This window comes from Carcharodon carcharias, chromosome 26 (genome assembly GCF_017639515.1).
Source record: "Carcharodon carcharias isolate sCarCar2 chromosome 26, sCarCar2.pri, whole genome shotgun sequence".
Classification (NCBI taxonomy): domain Eukaryota; kingdom Metazoa; phylum Chordata; class Chondrichthyes; order Lamniformes; family Lamnidae; genus Carcharodon; species Carcharodon carcharias.
In genome coordinates this window covers 33863064-33885226 of record NC_054492.1, presented here as the reverse complement: position 1 = coordinate 33885226, position 22163 = coordinate 33863064, and the positions used below count along the sequence as shown (strand labels likewise).

Genomic DNA, 22163 nt, shown 5'->3' with positions numbered 1-22163 from the left:
TTGTTCATATTTTTCCAGGTTGTTGATATGGAGTTGAATAGTTACCTGCCGTCGTGTACAGGAGTACTGTCTCCTTTGCTTAGTGGCACAGCAGTGCTCACACTGATCTCCTGGGAACAAGAACCAGAGTTTGAGGAGCTTCTCTTGAAGACAGATTTAACTGAGAATAACCAAGCAATGTCTTCAGGGGCCTCGGAAGTTGTAGGCAGAGCATTAAGTCTGTTCTCTGATATCACTGATGAATGTCAAACCTGTTCAGGTAAGGAAAACAAAGCATAGTTTGGGCAGTAATTTGGAAATTTATTTCATTCCTCTTCTTGGATATGTGAACATAGAAAATAGGAGCAAAAGTAGACCATTTGGCCCTTGAGCCTGCTCTGCCATTTCAATAAGATAATGGCTGACCTGTTTGTGTTTCAATTCCACATTCCTGTCTACCTCTGATAACCTTGCCTAACAAGAATCTATCTACCTCCGCCTTTAAAATATTCAGAGACAGAGAGTTCCAAAGTCGCAAAACCCTCGGAGGAAAAAAGTCTCATCTCTGTCCTAATAGGGCGACCCTTAATTTTAAAACAGTGCCCCTTAGTTCTGAACTGACCCACCAGATGAAACATCCTTTCCACATCCACCTTGTCAAAACTGCTCAGGATCTTATATACTTCAGTTAAGTCACCCCTCACTCTTCTAAACTCCAGTGGAAACAAGCTCAGTCTGTCTAAACTTTCCTTATAAGACAACCTGCTTATTCCAGGTAAAAAATTTAGTGTACCACCTCCAACACAGTTTAAATCCTTTCTTACATAAGGAGACTAAAACTGCACACAGTATTCGAGATGTGGTCTCACCAATGCCCTGTATAACTGAAGCACAACATCCTTACTTTTATGTTCAATTCCTCTCATTGTAAAGGATAGCATTCGTTAGCTGCCTTAATTACCTGCACCTGCATGTTAACTTTTTGTGACTCATGCACAAGAACACCCAGATCGGTCTGCACCTAGGAATTCCATAGCTGTTCTCTGTTTACACAATGCTCTGCTTTTTTATTCTTCCTGCCAAAGTGAGCAACTTCACATTTTCTTACATTATGCTACATCTGCCAGATTTTTACTCATTCACTCAACCTATCTATATCAGTCTGCAATCTCCTTATGTCTTCATCATCAACATACTTTCCAAGTATCTTTGTCATCTGCAAATTTAGCTATCAATCCCCTCATCTTAAGTCATAATTTTACATTGATAAATTGTAAAAAGTTGAGGCTCCAGCATAGACCCCTGTGGGACTCCACTCGTCACATGCTGCCAATCAGAAAAAGACCCATTTATACACACTCTGTTTTCTGCCAGCCAGCCAATCTTCTATCCCTGCTAATATGTTAACCCCTGCATCATGAACTTTTATTTTCCACAATAACCTTTGATTTGGCACCTTATCAAATGCTTTCTAGAAATCCAAGTATATCATGTCTACAGGCTCCTCTTTATCCACAGCGCATGTTACTCCTAAGTGCTCCAATAAATTGATTAAACATTATTTCCCTTTTACAAAACCATGCTGACTCTTCCCAATTATCTTGCATTTCTTTAAGTGCCCAGCTATAACCTCCTCAATGATCGATTCTAACACCACCTTCTCCACGATAGATGTCAAGCTAATTGGCCCTATAGTTTTCCATTTCCTGGCCCCCCCACCCTCCTTGAATAAGAGGGGTTATATTTGCTACTTTTCCAGTCTGTTGGAACCTTCCAAGAATCTGGGGAATTTTGGAAAATTAACGCCAACGCATCTACTACCTCGTTAATGTTATGACATGGCAGATGATGTGTGCCAGGCAAGGAAACTTGGCAATGCTATCGCAACAGTTTTGCAACTTGTATTTATTACGAGAAGATTTATGTATTGAATTCAGAAGTAATGAGTCCACTAACCGCTTTAGCGATTTTAAAACATTTTATTAACTAATAATTTCAAGCCCATACATAAGATTGTATTAAGTAACTGTAATAACAAATTCCTAATTAACCTGACTCCCAACTACATGCTCCCTTTTAAGGCAACAGTCCAAAATAGATTTTTAATTTAAATGGCAAGCAAGCTTACCATAGCCACCACTCAACAGTGGAATTCCAAAGGCTTTCCTTTGGTTACTGGACACACCTGACTTTTGCAAAAGAGGCTGGAGGCTTCCTCCAAGTCTGTCACATGGTGTAACTTTCAGGATTTTACATGGCCACCCAACATAGCCTTCCGTTCCTCTTTATATATGTTTCTCCCTCTTTAGTCTGTAAATTCTATTGTTCTATGTCTTTGGAAATTTACTTTTCCCATAATATAAAAATCTTTCATGTTGCCAATATGGTCAGTACCTTTGGGGGAAAAACAAACACATTGCTTGGCCTTGCTTATCTTGTTAGTTGTAAACATCCTATCATCCCTTTGAAACCCAATCAATTCTTTACTTATCTAAAAATGCAAATTTCCTTCACACCTTATATGCTAAGACCTCATCCATGTTTTTTCATTAGCATTTCAAATGCCTTTTGCTCCTAACTTTTTGATAATTTCAAGTTTGCAGTCTATCTGAATCTAATTCAATTAGATCATACCATCCACACTCAGACCTATATACCTACTTTACAATAAATCACAATATTATGGAAACCTATGTTAGTTTCATGGCATTAGCCACCTCTTTGAAGACCCTAGGATGAAGTCCATCAGGACTTGGAGACTTGTCAGCCTACAGCTCCATCACTTTGCTCTTCATTGCTTCCCTAGTGAGAGTAATTCCAAGTTCCCCTCTTCCTGTCCATCCCCTGATTTGCAGCTATTAATGGAATGTTTTTTGTATCCTCTGTATTGAAGACAGAAGCACAATATTTGTTCATTTCATTTGCTATTTCCTTATCTACTATTAACTCCCTACTGTCACTCTAGAGGACAAACTCCTTACTGTCACTAGAGGACAAACACTCACTACTATTTTTGTTTTTAAACACCAATGGAAACTCTTGCTATCCATTTTTACATTTCTAGGCAGCTTCCTCTCATATTCTAATTTCTTACTCCTGATTAACCTTTTAGTTATTCTCTACCGTTCTTTATATTCTGACCAATCATCTGACTTGCTATTCATCTTTGCGCAGTTACATGCTTTTTCCTTAAGTTTGATGCTTTCCTGAACTTTTTCAGTTAACCAGGATGGTGGGTCCTCCTCTTAGAATTTTTCTTTATCGTAGGAATATGCTTATCCTGAGTTTTCTGAAAAATCCCCTTAAATGTCTGCCACTGCTTCTCTATTGGTCTATATCCTAGCCTCTTATCTCAGTTCACTTCAGCTAGCTTAGCCTTTATGTCCACATAATTGCCCTTATTTAAGTTTAAAATACTAGTCTTAGACCTACTCTTTTCCCTTTCAAACTGGATGTAAAATTCAATTGGATTGTGGTCACTGCTACCTAGGGTTGCCTTCACTTTGAGGTAATTAATTAATCTTGTCACATTATACAATACCAGGTATAATATAATTTGCTGCCTGGTTGGGTCCAGAATGTGCTGCTCTAAAAAAAACTACCTACGACCCCCTCATTCGGACTACTACCAATTTGATTTTTCCAGTTTATATGTAGATTAAACACACCCATGATTATTGCTGTTCCTTTATCACAAGCACTCAATATTTCTTGTATACTTTGTCCTGCATTATTGTTACTGTTAGGGGGCCTGTAGACCACTCCCACTTGTGGCTTCTTTTCCCTGCTATTCTTCATCTCCACCCAAAATGATTCTACATCCTGATGATCTGAACCAAGGTCATCTCTAACTATTGCACCAGTGCCATCCTTGATCAACAGTGTTACCCCTCCACCTTTACCTAGCTTCCTATTTTTCTTGAATATCCTATGCCCCTCAATATTTAGGACCCATTCTGCAGCCACATCTCCATAATGGCTATCAGATCATATTTATTTACTTCAGTGTGTGCTATCAATTCATTCACTTTGTTATGAATGCTACGCGCATTCACATAGAGGCTTTAGTTTTGTCTTTTTGTTATCTTTGTAACACCTAGCCTTGATTATTGACGAGTTCTTAGAATAGCAGCAAGGGACAGAAGATAAAACCTATGACCCTCGTTTCCCATATTACTATTAATGTCTCCTGCCTTGAATCTACCCATTGATTTGCCACATTTACCCAAGTTTGACCCCCTCCCCTTGTTTAGTTTAAAGCCCTCTCTGTTTCCTTAGTTATGTGATTCATAAGGACACACGTTCCAGCACGGTTCAGGTGTAGACTGTCCCAACAGTACAGCCCCCACTACTGATGCCAGTGCCCCAGGAACCGGAACCCACTTCTCCCGTACCAGTCTTTGAACCACGCATTCATCTCTCTGATCTCCTCTGCCAACTTGCATGTGGCTCAGGTAATAATCCAGACATTATTACCTTTGAAGTTCTGCTTCTTAATTTGGTACCTAGCTTCTCATATTGGCTGTGCAGAACCTCCTTCCTTGTCCTCCCTATGTCCTTGGTACCTACGTTTTTAAAAAATTGTTCATGGGATGTGGATGTCACTGGCTAGACCAGCATTTGTTGCCCATTCTTAATTGCCCTTGTTCAGAGAGCATTTAAGAGCCAACCGTATTGCTGTTGGTCTGGAGTCACATGTAGGCCAGACCAGGTAAGGTTGGCAGATTTACTTCCCTAAAGGGCATTAGTGAACCAGATGAGGTTTTACAGCAATGGTTTCATAGTCATCACCAGACTTTTAACTCCAGATTTTTGTTGGATTCAAATTTCACCATCTGCCATGGGATTCAAACCTGGGTCCCCAGAGGATTATCCTGGCTCTCTGGAATGCTAGTCTAGTAACAATCCCACTATGCCACCGCATCGCTGTAGATGGACCACAGGTGACTGGACTCTTGTTGTTTGCTGCAGAGAACAGTGCCAATTCCCCTCACTATACTATTCTCTACTACCACCACATTCCTGTTTGCTCCCCCTGCTTAAACGGCTTCCTGTACCATGGTGTCATGGCCAACCTGCTCATCCACCTTGCAGGCCTCGCTTTCATCCACACAGTTTGTGAGCGTACCAACCTGTTTGACAAATGCAAGCTCTAAGGCTCCTCCACTACTGTCTTCTTGGACACAATACCTACCTGACTCATGGTCACATCCTCCTGTCCCTCACTGCTGACCAAAACAAATTACCCTATTCTAAGAGGCGTGGCCATCTTCTGGAACAAAGTGCCCAAGTATTTCCTGCCCTGCCTTATGTTGCACGGTGTCTGCAGTTCGGCTTCCAGATCAATAATCCTGACCTTGAATTCCTCTAGCTGCTTACACTTCCTGCAGACACGTTTGTCATGGATTGCCTTGGTGTGTAAAAACTCTCATGTTCCACAGCTGCAACATAACTCCTGTCCCATCATTATTACTTATTTAGTTAAATTAAGTTAATTACTCACTTAATTCCTATGTATACTACACCTCTTGCCCCTGTGCACCGAATTCCCATGTGGACCTAGTTCACTACGCACTCAGTCTCTGTGTTACTCCAGCATAGTTGCCTATCTCCACCCGTGCCCCGTACTTTTCAGTTCTTTGTTATTCCTTTGGATTCAGCTTTGTTACATTTAGATAAAGGGTTTCTCAAACTTGAGGAGGTGTGAAATTTAATTTGTGTATAAAGCTTATTTGTGATATTGATTTCTTTGAATGTGAACTTTGATGCGTGACAAGACATAGGAACAGTTAGGTATTGTAACAGGGGAATCAGAGGAACTTAAGAGTGCTCTGGCCACTGATAAGATATTGGAAATTTTCAGAATGGAAGTTACAAGCTTGACAGCCTGCTGCTGTATTCTTGTTACTAGGTCTTGGAGTATTGCTCAGAACTTTTTCAGAACTGAGCAAGCCAGAGCTTGCTTTTGGTTCTGTGGATAACAACTCTAACCAAAGGCCTGTTGAATGTGCTGTCTGCTGTACAGGAAAATATTTTAATGATGATATTGACTTGTTGGCTGGTTTATGTAATGTTATATTTAAATAGCGTTTATGAACTAAGTTTCCTGAAATGCTGCATGCTCAGATTTGCAGCACAGTATCTGTGTAGATATTGAATGTAATAAAGTTAATTGTTAGTTTAATTTTAAAAGTATTGGCCACTTTGCTCCTTGCACTGCCTTATGTTGAATTATTATTTCATGGGTTGTTGGTAATCCTCTCAAAATCCACTCTATTGTCCGATTAACGTAACTAAATTAAAATTATGATTGCAATTCCCCAGTGTTTATAGTGGACATATTGATGCTGACATGATTACCCACTATACACAATGGACGATTTATATGAATCTTGCTGAATTTTGTAATTTTAGCTCTGCACCTTTAGTTTAGCAGAATAATTCCTCAAATTTGCCCCATAATCTCGATTTCTCCTCTCATTGAGACAATGATGATCGATCGTTCCAGATTATTTATTCACAAGATAAAATGTATTTAAATAGACAGCCTTGCAACAAAGCAAACCACATTTGGAAAACCAAAAACAGAATTACCTGGAAAACCTCAGCAGGTCTGGCAGCATCGGCAGAGAAGAAAAGAGTTGACGTTTCGAGTCCTCATGACCCTTCAACAGAACTGAGTGAATATTAGGAGAGGGGTGAAATATAAGCTGGTTTAAGGAGTTTAACGGTGCTTAAACCAGCTTATATTTTACCCCTCTCCTAATATTCACTCAGTTCTGTTGAAGGATCATGAGGACTCGAAACGTCAACTCTTTTCTTCTCCGCCGATGCTGCCAGACCTGCTGAGTTTTTCCAGGTAATTCTGTTTTTGTTTTGGATTTCTAGCATCTGCAGTTTTTTGTTGTTATCACATTTGGAAAAATGTAGTTAATTCTTTCCTTTTGAGATCTATCCTGAAATTCAATAAACATTAACCTGCTAAAGTCATAGTGAATTAAAATCTTTTTTCTTTAAAAAAGTGTTGAACTGTTTAGGCCAGTGTATTGAAATTAAAAATCAATTCCCATTTTGCTCTGTTATTGACTTTGTTTTATTATAATTTATTAATTTCAGTGCAAATGCAATTTTGAATTATGAAGATTTGACAGTAAGTGGTTGATTGTAATGACAATGGATTAGCAACGTTTGAATGTTGTATTATTTCCCATTGCCTAGAAGTTTTCAATAACAGTAAGTTTTACCCTGCTGTATGAATGTCAATTACTATTTAAACAGCCTAAAAAGTTAATATAGAGCAGCTGTGATTTCTCTAGCAATGGCATACAGCCAGTCTTGTCTCAGATCATGGTGACTATTTAAAGCAGTACCATTCAATAATAGAATCAAACTCCAGTAGAGAATGTACAGTATGCCATCAAAGAAACATTTTTAAATGAAGTTGAACATTTTTTTTAAAAGCAGAGCTTATGAATTATTAACACAATGGAAATCTGGTCCCATCTGCTACTATACCAAATAACCACATGAGGTTACAAATGCTGTTGTAATGTGCACATACACAGAACTAATCAATTGATTGCAATTTTTCTTTTCTAACGATTGTCAAATTTGAACATTTTTTTTAAGATAAAGTACTAAACATGAAGGAGTCATGACCTTTGAACAACTCATGGACCTGACTAGATGTAAGGTACATTACAGTCAGGGAATCTAGGAAAGAACAAGTTTGCATCCATTTGATTGGTCCAAAAAATTTCAGTTACCCAGTTCCTCAAATATACTTAACAGTGCCTTGAATTTCCACACTACCTGCTTATCTTCCAGGAAATCTGTTCCATGAATCCAATGCATACTTGAAACCCATGCCCTCTGCCTCTAGAATTTGTAGAAGTTTCAAATATGTCAGTGAAGTTTGATTTGTCTACTTTCTTAATCTTGAAGCCTTAAATAGCATGAGCCTTCTATTTTCCAAGGTGGTCAATTTCAGGCTCTCAAACCTGCCTAATGATGTAGAATAAACAGGTGAATTGAATTTGTCTTTTTTTCCACAAGAGCTTACTGTTCCAGATTGGGTACAACTAGAGTTGGCCGAGACTTCCCAACAAAGAATTTCCTTTGGTGAAGGCTGGTTTCCATTATCTGAATTGTCAGGAGCAAGCTCTGCTCTAATGCAATCATTCAGGTAAGATGTGGATTGTTATAAGATATTTCTAACCTCTGAAATGGTAAAGTAACTGTATCCCAAAAACTAAAATTGTTGTTTGTGCATTAGATCAATGCAGGGAGAAGATGAGAAAGCTAACATGGATTCTGAACTTGCCCTAACTGGTCAGTTAGCAGAGTTCTACCAGAAGAAATCTGCAGACGAAGCAGGAGCAGCTGTAGAGCAGGGAGTAAAAAGGAGACGATGTAAGTATAGTATAAATTGCTTGAAATTTAAAGCATAGTTACAGGCGGATTTGCCTCGTAGCGTTTTTTTTCCCTACATACAGTTCCTGTTCTGAATGAGAGGACTTTTAATTGTGATATGGTTCTGTAGTATTTGATGCTTTAATTGAGCAATCTCGTGAGCTTGGATGGTGAGTATCAGCCTGCTGTTTATCTCTGCAGGATAAGAGAAATTCTGGTCTAAGATAAATCATAGCACTCTCAAGTGATAATTTGGCTGAGATCATTCTGCTCAAACTTTGTGGCCCAGATGGTACTAAATTTAGCAACTGAGCCACTCAGGCCAGCTTGCTTACTGATTGGCCATCTTCTGATTTTCTTCCTATCCTGAGCATTTCTCTTGTTGCTTTATCAATTAATTTCAGGTGGTCCTCGGACCCCCATCCGACAGAAGATGAGATCGATGAGTCGCTCTCTTCAGATGTTGAATGTTGCTAGGTTAAACCTGAAAGCACAAAAAAGCCAGCCAGATGGGATGCAGCTTCCCATTGGAGATGAGTCCACCCATCAGTCCAAGAAACGTCTGGGGAGCAAACAGAAATCTAAAAGAGTGAGGAAGAGTACAGTAGGTATGTCTTATTGCTGCTTTTACTGAAATTGTAGATCAGATTTGTCATTGTCTTGATTATTTTAGAGGAAACTTCCTTTCAGATGTTTGGATCCCTTTCAGAATAGCAAGTATAGTCATCGTGGTTTAAGTTTTAATAGCCTAGTTGGGGAATTCTAAAACCCTGATTGCCCAGTCACTTGCTATTTATTATTGAGCATATGACAATGTGAACCAGTACAAGAAAGAAGAGTTTGCGGTCTGTGAAAGCAGTGGAGTTGTTTTGTTGATCATTATTAGATTAAAGGGCAAGGAATGATTGTACTGTGGACTGGTGTTTACTAGGGACTGTGTCAAGACTACAGTATTGAATAGTTGATGGGTGATTGTTTGTGGAACCGTAACTCAACAACAGCTGATGTCTCTGGAAGACTCCTGTAGTTTTCTCGTTTAAAATACAGGATAGTGCTTTTTTTTTAATGTATCCAGTGCTATACAACACCATATTTTATGCAAACTTTTGTAATGGGTATATTAATGGTCTGATTGGAAAAAAAGTTAAATCAGGGTGGTACATCTTTCACTACTCCACTATTATTCATATTACCTATTTGCAGCTTTTAAAATTGACTTTTCATTCTGTCTTTATAGATTTTAAAAGTGACGAGGAGATGGTGTCCAGTTTGAAAGAGAATTACCAGAAGCATGTTGTTAATGATGAATTGTCGCAGTTCAGTTTCATACAGAATGCAGTCGAAGTCATTAAAATGTACCTAAAATCTGGCAACACTGAAGTATTTGAGGTAATATCAGTTTCTAATTTGATTTGATAATTCTAAAGGAGTTTAATGATCTCATTGAACATTGCCTTTAATTTTTTGATCTTTCATGGGTTATTATTAAGAGGAAGTAAACCAACTGTATTGCTAAAAAAAGAGATGCCTAAGCTTTTTGCCTTGCACTCATCAGGGCACTTGCAAGAATAACAATTTAATGGGGAAAACAACAATTAATACTATGTGCTGATTGATTGGCAAGTGGTACTGCTGTGGAGAATGCACCACAGATGGGAATGGCAGTTAACTGCCAAGCATTGTTTGAAATTTAAACCAGGCAGCTTGACCCTGATTGGTCAAGGTATATTGCCCACCATGGCAATGCCACTTGCCGACCAATCAGCACTCTCTTCGCATACAGTATAAATTGTTGTTTTCCCCCTTATTGGCATTCTTGCGAGTGACCTGATGAGTGCAAGACGAAAAGCTTAGGCATGTCGCTTTTCAGCAATTCTCAAGTTCGTACTACGAAGAAAACAAACTCTGTTGATTTCATCTATTGATATTAGTACACATTATTGCAATATTGTCACTTTGACTTGGTCCATTGATATAACGTTACAGGAATTATTAGACTTTAACCAATAAGAGAGAATCTAACCATCTCCACTAGACATTCAATGGCATTACAATCGCTGAATCCACCACCATCAACATCCTGGGGTTACCATTGAGCAGAAACTTAACTGGACATATAAATATTGTAGCTTTAACAAACAGACCACAGGAGTCTCAAGTACAAATCACAATCGTTTATTCGAGCAATTGCAAGGAGAGAACCATCTCAAGGCAGCTTGAGATAGCACTCTGCTAAGTTACAAGTGTTCAGCATTTTTATACGTTTGGTCATGTACAAGAACATTCTCCAGATTCCAATCTCGTCAACATATAGGTTTGCATTAAACAGACATCTCTGGTAACAAGTACGTGGATCGTATGTCCCTATTATCACCCAGGCAGAGACCTTTACTCCTATCTAAGCTGGGACTATCTGTCCTTCCCCTTATCTGTTGAAGAGCACACTTAATCTTAGTTGTTTTCCAACCTAAGTCTCCAGTCTAACTCCCAGGACCTTGCTAGCAATTGCAAACTGAGGCTATACAAAGTTTGAGAGTTTATAAGGTTCATCTGGTTCAACTGTTGATGTACTGGTTTGCGCTGGCCTGCCTGTAGATTCTAATTTAAGTAATTCAATCCCTTATAATGAATTCTCCCTTACCATAAATTCTTTCTTACTTTTTACCCCGCTAACAGTACCCCCTTTTTGGCCCTTGGCCTAGCCCAAGGTAGCCAACGATAGTACTATGGTACTGTCTGTCCCTTTATGCACTGCTGCCCATTGATGCTGGCCAGTCATCCAGCTTTGGGTTGTAAAAGTTACTGTCAGACCATCTGTATTGTCTGGCCCTTCAAGTATGTTAAATATATAATTATAATCAGCTGAATCACAGCTAGGGTATGGGAGATAATCCATGGGTGTATATGTACATTTGTGCCCCAGATCCTCCCACCATGTGGAAGAATCTATTCGCTCAATACCTTTTAAGGCTCTAACCTGTTGCTGTAGTGTATAGTAAGTCCTATACATTTGTTGAGCCTGTCTCCAAATTGCAGTTAAGTGCTATGATATTAAGGGGATTTCATAGGAGAACTGGTTCAAATACTGTCAGGTTATCCTTAAGGTTTTCCATGACCTGAATAGTAGTTATTCCTCGCTTGTATATTTCAACCAGATCCATCTTCCCCACTCTTGCTGGCACCTGTGGGTGTAGGCACACCAAATGATTATGGATAGCGCATATCCGGTTGATCCCATCTAGGATCTTTTGCTGCCACGTGGTGATACAATATCTCCCATTCCTTGTATATACAACATGGATCGGTTCTTTTGCAGCCCATATAGTTTTTCCATCGTATAGTTTGCTGCTGCTCTAAATCCGCATTTAGCTTCTTCCGTCTCATATTTGATGTGCGCATACTACTGCGGTGGCCTCTATACCACACGCTTCTAATGCGGTGCTTACTATATTTCCTTCCATGCCTACTGCATATTGTGGAATATCATGGTACTTAATATAGTAATCCGCCTGTATCACCCCAATATTTTCTACTTTATATAATGTCCTGCCAGGTGTTAACATAGGTATGACAGGTATTACTAATACAATGCCTATTAGCATTTTATTATTATTCACTCTACATTCAATATTCATTCTGTATACAAGTGTTAAACCTCTGAGCTAGCAACCTGTCAATTCATGGTTGTGAAAGATTAAATAAATGTTCATTAGTTACCCATAAGGGAAATACCCCTTCATTAATTTGTCTTAAATTCTCTCGGGCTTGCTCCAGTGCCAAGACCCATAGGTGCTGCAAACATAATTTCTGCTTGCTTCATCTGAAATTTTTTTCCCTATCCCAATCAGTTTATTGATGGTCCCTGCATGACTTTCGAGCACGGTAGTCAGGTTATGAATTAACCATGTCGTGTCCTGGTCTGTGTTTAATTGGGTGTTGTGCATTCCCTGTCCCCATTCTAAAATTTCCTTAAGCTTGGAGCCCAAGGTCCGGACCATCTGGTCAACAGTTGCCAGGTTCTGAATCAACCACTGATGCCCCTATATTGAATATTGTAGTGGCATCATTTATCAGGCTGCGCTTAACGCGGTTCCCTCCCAAGCCTGTTTGCATCTCGCCGTTGAACTGAGCTGCTTCAGTCATCAACAGGCTCATTAGAGTCGTATATAGTGCTCGAATATGGGTTGAGCACCACTGGGGTGGGGCAATTCCAGATATGTTCAAGACAACGGGTACCAGCTTGTGGTGTACATTATCATACAAAACTACTTCTGATTAACCAGTACCAACCCATTTGTTGGTTCTGGATGCATAGTTGGACAAGGTGGGTCAGTCAGTGTGGTTTGAGGGGCTTCAATTATTCTACTCGGACTGTGGAAGTAGACGTGGGAGGTGGCTCTTTTGGGCAGACCTCCCACGCTGAATCTGAAGCAAACCCTTCCTACAATTCAAAAGCACTTGTTCTCCTACTGTTATATTTGTATTATTCCCCGTTGCGTGTTGCATTCGGCACTGTCTGTGATGTACCAAAGTTCTTCCTGTGGTGCCGGACGAGCAGTGATGATCTCCGACCTTGTTGCTAGTACTGATACGCCCACGACCAGGATCGTAGATCTGTGGAGACATTAACATCGGCTCCCGTTGTCCGGGTTACCGCTTGGTCATTTGTCATGTATCTTTAACTGTGTGTAATGCCTCCATTTACTTCCTGTTTTCATATCTACAAGTGCGCAGTTATCACCTATCATAATTACCTCGTATGGTCCATGCCATCTGGGGGCAAACCTTGTTCGCTCCAGGCTCACCTTGACCATCACCTTATTCCCCACTTCGTTGGGGGGGGGGGTCCATTATTGCTCTTTGGATTTGCTTGTTTCCATATCCTTAATCACTTGTCGGTGTCTGACTTTCTTAACTCATGCAGTTGCCTACTCATTTCCCTCACATAGTCTTGCATCCTTCCTTTAGTGGTCCTACATCTACCACTCCTACTATGATTCCCTCAGGTAACTGCATTGCTCTCCCTGTCATTAGTTCAAATGGGGTGAACCTGGTGGTTCTGCTTGGGATAGCCCAAAGGTGCATCAGAATATTCGGCAACACTTGCCCAGCTGTTCCCTGTCTCTTGATTTGCTTTTGCTATTGATGTTTTTTTTTTTAAAGTTTGGTTCATCCTTTCCACCATCTCTGAGCTCTGTGGGTGGTATATTTCTTTAATGATTCTTCCTGTGAAATTAGTTCCCTGACCTGAATCTGTCTGGGTAGGCACCCCCCACTCCTTCCAGTTTACCATCTCCTGCTGCTGTCCCACATCGGACCTCTATTCTTTAAGCTGCCTTCACAACTCTACAACGCACCTTCTTATCCTATCTTTCAATGGCTCAGTATCTTCACTTCCAGTGGCGGTTCTCTCTGGGAGCTGCTTAACTCTGCCTGTCATCAGGGTGTTAATACTGTGGTCTTACTTTTTGTAGCTCGCAGACACATTAATATCCTTATCTTCTTCTCAAACTACATTTTATTGTCTCTAAAGTAACCCACTAAATTGTGTCTGACCCTTTTTCTTAGAATTATCCCAGATTCATTAACTCAGCCAAAAATTGTATTTCTGCCAAACTTCGTCACAGTCTTGAGCTTAGCTTCATATTTTGGGAACAGACTTACAAATACAAAAGCTTGCAGCATTTGAATTAGTGCCAATTGTTGTCAAATATTTAAAATGAAAATTCCCTTTTGAGAACTTTATTATGATCCAAACCTCAAAATTTAAACCTTGTAAGAAATATAATTTACACTATCAAAATTAAAACAACCTCTTTTTCATGTGTAATGATTTGTATCCAGATTAGAAGTCCCATAAGTTTATCGACACATTCTTTATCTTTGAATAGCATCCTCGTTATTCAAAGTAACCTGTTAAATTACACTGCACTTTACAACTCAAGCCTTGTTCCAAATTTGAATAACAGTGCTGTTGGGATGCAGATTTCCTTCAATATTTAATTCATCTCTTCAAAAGAAACCCCTTTTAATCCATTGGAACCACCTAGACCATGTGTTTATGCCTTTTGGTTTTCTTAGAATCCTTTGAACTTTAGGTAATTTTTTTCCCTCCGAATTTTAGAATACTAACTTGTATGAGTTAAAGTAACTCGTATGTATCAATCCCAGTCAGCTTGGAAGCTGGTGATACTAGTCTGCAAGGGGGTGATACAAAGGCTGGTTCGTCTAACCCTGTTTAGCTTTACAATACCTTCTTGTAATTGCAAACTCTGAGGGTGTACAAAGTTCGAGTGTGTATAAGGTTCACCTTGTTTAACTGTTGATGTACTGGTTTGTGCTGGCCTGCCTGTAGATTCTAGTTTAAGTAATTCATTCCCTTATAATGAATTCTCCTTTACCATAAATTGTTTCTTACTTTCTTCCCCCTAACAAATATTGTGGCTACGAGAGCAGGTCAGAAGCTGGAAATTCTGTGGCGAGTAACTCGGCAGACTCCCCAAACCTGTCCACCATGTACGAGGGACAAGTCAGGAGTGTGGTGGAATACTCTCCACTTGCATGGATGAATACAGCTCTAACAGCATGCGAGAAGCTCGACACCATCTGGGACAAAGCAGCTTACTTGACTGACATCCCAACAACCACCTTGGGCGTTCGGTCCCACCACCGCCAGTGCATAGTGGAAGCAGTGTGTACCACATACAAGATGCACTGCAGCAACTCACCAAGCCTCCTTTGACAGTACCATCCAAACCCATGGGGTAGAATTTTGCAGTTGGCAAGCAGGGCAGGGCCCGCTCGCTGACATGTAAAATGACGCAGGATAATGTCAGGCGGAACCCGCGATGTCATCCCATCCCATTTAAATTTTCAGGAAGGTGGGGGCGCAGCAAAATCAGCTGCAGGCCAGCTGACCTGTCAATGGCCAATAGAGGCCATTGACAGGATCATTTAACCAATTAAAGGATCTGCCTATCCAACCTTAAGGTTGGAGGGCAGGCCAGGAGCCCCGGTGGCAAATAGAGAAAACATGAAACCTCATCCAGCAGCGGGATGAGGTTTCATGCAGGGTTTTAATATTTTTAATAAACTTATTCTGTAAATTATGAACATGTCCCAACTCATGTGACGTTGTCACACGAGGGGGAAATGTAAGATTTTTTTTTCTATTTTTAATATTTTTCAAAGTCCAGGCGATCTCCCTGAGGCTGCATAGCACTTCCTACTGGACTTCACGCTGGGCGGGCCTTAATTAGCCCACCCATGTAAAATGGCAGCACGTCCTGCTTCACTGGCGGGGACTGGCTCCGTGCCCGTCGGAGATTGGGTTGAGCCCGTCTGCCCAACAGGCAAGAAATCCTGCCCATGATCTCTACCATCATGAAGGACAAGGGTAGCAAACTCATGGGAACACCACCACCTGCAAGTTCTCCTGACTTGGAACTATATCACCATTCCTTCAGTGTCACTGGATCAAGAACCTGGAACTCCCTCCCTAACAGCTCTGTGGGTGTACTAATATTAGATGGACTGCAGTGGTTCAAGAAGCTGGATTACCACCATCTTAAGGACAGTTAGGGATGGGCATAAAATGCTGGCATTGCCAGCAACACACATCCCAAGAAGGAATTTTAAAAATATTTTAATATTTTGTTATCAGACTGGCAAAAGGTGGAAGGTGGAATTCACAAGGATCAGTGAGATCTGTGTTGTTTGCTATCAACATAAACAATTTACTCTGGAATCAGAAGTACAATTTCAGAATTTAGGGCAGCACCAAATTTGGTGGGTGTGTATAATACTGAGAAGGGCTGCAACTAGGTACAGGACATATAATTTGCAAATGAACTTCAATATAGATAAGCGTGAGATGATAAGATTTTTTATTAGGAAGAATGAGGAGGTGTCACTTAGTGTCTTAGAATACTTAGTGTCTAAATGGGATAGAGGAGCAGAGTGATTTGGAGGTACAGATACACAAATCACAAAATAGTGATGCAGGATAATAAGGCCATTTTTAAAAAGTAAACAAATCACTGGGGTTCATTTCTAGAAGAATAGAATTACAGCAGAAAAATTACAGTAAACTTCTGTAGAACGTTGGTTAGATCACACTTGGGAGTTCTGGCCTCCAAATTGTAAAAGAGATATGACGCAAAAGAAATTGTCATTACACCAGAATTGGAGATTATACCTACTGGGGAAGGCTGAACAGGCTGGATCTCTTTCTTCTCCATTGAAGATGAGACTGAAAGGTGACCAGATAAAGGTCTTTAAGCTTATGAAGGTGTTTGACAGGGTTGACATAGAGAAAATAAGAAAGGCCAGTACTAGGGGCATAACATATAAGACAGTCACTAATGCGATAGGGAGTTCAGAGAAATTTTTCCCAGGGAGTGGTGAGAATGTGCTACACTACCACAAGGAGTTCATTTGGATATGTTAGGAAATAGAGAGAGTTTAAGTAAGTTGTGTTGGGAATGAGTTTTACCTTTTAATGTTTAAGTTTGATTTGTATTTCTGTATCTGTTTAAGAAAAGGTCAAGTTGTGTTTTAGTTTCACTTTAAAAGGTGCCTGCATTTCTAGTGAGAGTTTGTGACGGAAAAGAAAGTTAAGCAAACAAGAGTAGAAAAAACCGGGCTGTTGTCTAGCAACAGGGCTCCAGAGAGGTAGCCCCCCTGCCCCCACCACCACTGCAGATGCGCAGACAAAAAACTAGAAACAGCAGTTTGATTTGGAAGCCATTTGAGTTCAGTTTTGAAGACAGCTGCTAGGCAGAAGCAGCCTTGAAGGGGCAGACAGCCCGCCCCAAGCTAAAGTTGGTTGAAACTAGCTGCCAGCGAGAGAGAGAAACTGGAGCAAAAGGGATAGATAGCAAGACCCAAGCTAAAGAAAAGTCCCCAAATCCAGGGGAGTGGAACGGGAGAAAGTCCCCAGAAGACCTTCTAGCCAAAGGAAGGACAGGAACCTGGGAAAGGTTTTGTTCTGTGGAAGCGAAAATAAGGAGCCGAGAGGAAAGCTTCAAGCTCAAAGGAAGCAGATTTAAAGCGAGAGGCTAGAAGCTCCAGAGCAACAACTGAAGGCCTGTAACTTTTGGTTTGGGCAGTGGTATACTGTTGACGTCTGAGTTGGTGAGAGAGAGTGCATGGAAGACAGCCTGCATGCACGTGGAGACCTGGGTAGAGGAACATTGGGAGGAGAGTTTGAAACCCTGGAGGGTGAACCCTTGCGGAAGGCATCTGAAAGAAAGTGTCGGTTTGGGAGAAGATACCAAGGAGAGTTCTTGGAGATTGGAAACCCTCATGTGAAGGACGGAGTTCAGTGAGACTGATTGGCTCACAGTATGACAAGAGTCTGGGGGGAGTTGAGGAGAGAGACATAGCATCTGGTTAAGGCGGCATCTGTCACTTGGTTTCAGAGGTCACCAGTTGGTTTACTTGGACTGTACTTACTGTGAGCATGAGTATAAGATAGCTTTTGTAACTTGTGTTATCCTTACAAATCTGTCTATATCTATAGAGGCATAGTTGTGGGTGAAGGAGTATTGTAATATGGTTAATCTTATCTTGTTTAATAAATGTTTTATGCTTTTTGGTTAAAGGTTTATTAGCTGACTCCAAGGACTGTTCAGTAGCCCCTCTCCACATATCTAAACAAACAACTAAAAGTTAGGGTTCTGCCTGGGATCAGGCTTGTCCAGTTGTAATAGTAGCTGGAATCATGACCGTTAGCATAGTGCATTTATGGAGAAGCTCGATAAGCACACAAGAAAGAAAAGAATAGAGGGCTATCTTTATGGAGTGCAATGAAGGATGGAAAGAGGCATGTATAGAACAGAAACATCAACATTACTTGTTGGACCAAATGGCCAGCTCCTCTGCTGCAGATTCTATGCAATACCGTAAAATTAAGTTCCACTGCTAAGTCCACCAGACATTCCCCCTTCATCCGCGCCCCTAGCAATCTTGGCTCAAGGTGCACCCCAAATTTGAAAGGATAAATGTAGTCATACTGCTGGATGTCTTTTGCAATTTTGAATGCAGCACAATTTCAACATTGATTATTTTATTTCTTATATTTAAAGGCTGCGTGTATAAATCTGATTCAAATGCAATTACTGAAGAGCAGTAAATCCATTCGGCAGCAGTACGGAAACCAGGAGAATAAGGAACTCAAAGTCAGAGAGTGAGTAATATAATATTTAAATTGGGGACTCCAGGAGTATCCACCATCTTGGTGACATGCAGGATTTTGTGCTTATAATTTCTAAAGCAAGAAAAATTTAATATTTTGCCAAGTTTGAACATTCTAACAAATTGCACTGAACTGTCCACAATGAAAAAATTGCCTGCACCAATAAATTGTCTTTTTAATTCAAGCTATCCTCTGGTGTGTAATGTGGATTTGAGAATGTCACTGCTGTATTAAAATATAGCTATCCCTCGTTTTACACTACTAATGGGATGGGCAACAAGTGCTGGCCTTGCCAGTGACGCCCACATCCCGCGAAAAAGAATTAATATGTTCTTAAAATAAAACAGCGTGCTAAATGAAAACACCCTAAGTGAAAATCACTTTCCCATAAGAAAATATGTATTAAAGGTGGGCTAAGTTCCTGACCTATCATTTTTACATTAGAAACCTATTTGGCTGCCTTGAACCCAACTTAATTCATTAATGGGATGTGAGCATCACTGCCAAAGCCAACATTTGTTGCCCATCTCTAATTTCCCTTGATCTGAGTGGTTTGCTAGACAATTTCAGAGGGTATTTAAGAGACAACCCCATTGCTGTTTGCCTGGAGTCACATGTATGCCGGACCAGGTAAGGTCAGCAGATTCTCTTCCCTAAAGGACATTGGTGAACCAGATGGGTTTTTACGACAATCAATACTAGTTTCATGGTCACTATTACTGAGACTAGCTTTCAATTTCAGATTTGTTGATTGAATTCAAATTCCACCAGTTGCTGCGGTGGTTCAAATCCCATGTCTTCAGAGCATTAGCCTGGGCCTCTGGATTACCAATCCAGCGACATTACCGTCTCCCCCAAAAATCCTTTTACCAATTTACTCTTAATAACTTACTAACTCTCTTTCTACTTACACTCAACACCCCTCCCACTCACTGCTTCCCCCTCCTGACCCTCCAGCTCGCCACTTTGTGCCACCCATCCTTCTCCCTCATTGCTGCTCACTGCAACTGGGAGCAAAACTGTAAGAAGGAAGTGGCAAGTGGAGGTGTCGGGAGAGCAAAGTGGAGAATGGGAATGTTGAAAGAGGGAAGCGACAAACTGGAGGGAGCAAGGGGGTTGGGAGAGGTGCAGTTGTGTTTAAGATAAACAGACTTAGCATGTGAAGTTACATTGTGGTTCTTGGCACATGTGCAGTAACTGCTGAAATCAAAATGGAGGCAACCCTATTCTGGAAACTTTCCTAATTTACAAACAGCACTAAAACAAAAATGCACAATTAGAATGCACTTTAAATAGAGGATGCCTGTACGCTGATTGAGCTAGCTTAAGGCACTACTTAGGGGAGGAAAAGTCACGCAAATTTTAACCTGCTGACTTGCCTTTGTGTATCTGACTCTGCTAGTGCCAGATAACCAAAGAACAAAATATTTGTTCTTTGAACACTGAACAAAATTATTCCTGAGATAATGTTGGGGGTGCAGTGGGGTAAGTTTAAGAAAAGAAAGATCTATGTTAGCTGCATTTATGCTTTATCTGTTTGAAGATCATCCTTGTGTTAATTTTTGTGATTGGTCTTGTTGCAGTTGCCAGCTCCAGGTCTTATTACGCTTGGAGATGTTCCAGCAGTTTCCATCATTGCAAAGTAACCATGAACATTTGGAACAGCTGGTGGAAGAAGTGAGTATAATGTTAGATATGAAACTGTGCACTTGATCTGGGACCTCTTCAAATCTGGTTTAGAATGATGGGATGAAAGTTTTCTACGGTGTTGTGAAATAAATTTATTAGATTTAATCCATTTCCTTTTTGGCTTGAAACTAAGTGTATAGCTGCTCCTGAAACCGAATTTGTAACCCCACTCGAAGGCCACAAAGTTGCTGCACTGGGTAATGGAAAAGCGCCTCTTCGTTGCAGTAAGATGTGGTCTTTGAAGCATTTTGGAACAAAGTATGAGGCACTTCAGTCTACACCTAACTACTGTGCCACGTCTATACAGTGTTCTATTATCTAGTACTAACGTTATTCATCTTAAGCACAAGATTCACAAGTGCCATTTTAAGTAAAAATACATATTCGATTAATGGAAAAATATTCAGTTCCAAATTGAAGCACAGAATCCAAGTATTGTAAAATAATTCCTCTGTTACCAATAGAATGTGTAGGATATCTCAAAGAAAATTGCATTTTTCATCCTGTAGGGTAAAAGTCTTTATTCCTATTACTTGTATGAAGGCTAACCTGCGTGGTGGACCCTTTCTGTGCTGTGGCTGATGCATGAGTTTTATCCCAACGTTAAGTGCATGGAATGAGCTTGTTGTATGTGCACTGTCCTTTTTGATGTGAACAATTATTCAGTTACAATTTGTATAGTACTATTTCAAAAACGGAGTAAAATTTTCCTAACTTTATCCCTCAGCTAACTTCACTAAGATATCTGGATGTTTATTCCATTGGATCATGTGCAGAAAATGGGTTGTAGTGTGTACTACAGTGACTATTCTTCAAAACTATTTAATTGACTCTCAAGCACTTTGGGATGTTCTAAAGTTGTGAAAGACACTATGTGCCTGCAGATTTGTTTTTACAATCAACAAAACAAGGCCTTCAAAAGTGGCTTTTTGTTCTAGCAGCATGTGGTTTTTAACAACCTTAAAAGAAATGCAACAAGGCAAGAGTATGGGATGCTTTCATAGAAGCAAAAGGGTCCACTTCACAGCAATGCTGAAGTTGGACCTACACTTGAGTCACATCCTGATTCCAGACAGTTGCAGTGAGAGTACTTTTGTAGGAGGCAGTCCTATACTGCTTAGATTTGTTACCATGTGAAATGTAACTCAACTGCAGAGTCTAGGATAATTTGAAAATAGGTTTCAGGGATATATTAGACATCCTGAGCACTTTTTAAACTTCTCCAAGCTGTCTTAAATATTAAGGATGCATTATGCAGAATTACCCCAGGAATATTGTCTCGTGTATAGGCGTTCTTTGATATTATTGACGTATTCCCTCCATGGAACAGATACTGCAGCTTATGGTCTATATTCAAAGTATCAATGCATTGTAGAGTATAAATGCATTGTAGAAACACCTCATTTGTTACGTGATGATGCATGACTGGTTTGACGTTGTCAGCTGTCCCTTGATTCAAGGATGATATCTACTCAAAGTTTCTGCCATGTGTCTTCGTGACTGAACAGGCTGATTCTTGACCCACAGATCTTTGGACACATGGGGCAGGAAGTTCCAGGAGGTATTGGAATTTGGAATGCAGGATTTGCTTCCTTTTCTTTCCTTCTCTGCTGCTGCTCTGCCTTGTCATTAAGGCATCTGGACTCGAAGCATGAAGCAGTTTGATGGACAGATGGTTGCCATTTTGAACAATTGGTAGCAAGCTCCTCCTAGTCATTAATGTCAATGCTGCTGTTCTTTAAGGAGAGCTTCAGAGTGTTTTTGTAGCATTTTCTTTGTTATACCCTGGAACTGTGACCATTTGAGAATTGAGTAAACAGGACTTAGTGGGGAAGATCCTGACCAGTGACATTGCCTAGTTCTTTGTAATTGATTTTGCACGAGT

General features: G+C 40.3%; 1 protein-coding gene across 1 annotated transcript in view; it reads left to right on the top strand.

Moving 5' to 3' along the window:
- ticrr (TopBP1-interacting, checkpoint, and replication regulator) overlaps nucleotides 1-22163 on the top strand; it is a 47117-nt gene that overhangs the window by 4644 nt on the left and 20310 nt on the right. Inside the window, exons 4-10 of the mRNA XM_041174905.1 lie at nucleotides 19-259; nucleotides 8035-8164; nucleotides 8255-8391; nucleotides 8796-8999; nucleotides 9629-9780; nucleotides 18480-18580; nucleotides 20173-20266. Of these exons, the coding sequence (XP_041030839.1) occupies nucleotides 19-259; nucleotides 8035-8164; nucleotides 8255-8391; nucleotides 8796-8999; nucleotides 9629-9780; nucleotides 18480-18580; nucleotides 20173-20266 (1059 nt within the window). The remainder of the gene's footprint in view (nucleotides 1-18; nucleotides 260-8034; nucleotides 8165-8254; nucleotides 8392-8795; nucleotides 9000-9628; nucleotides 9781-18479; nucleotides 18581-20172; nucleotides 20267-22163) is intronic.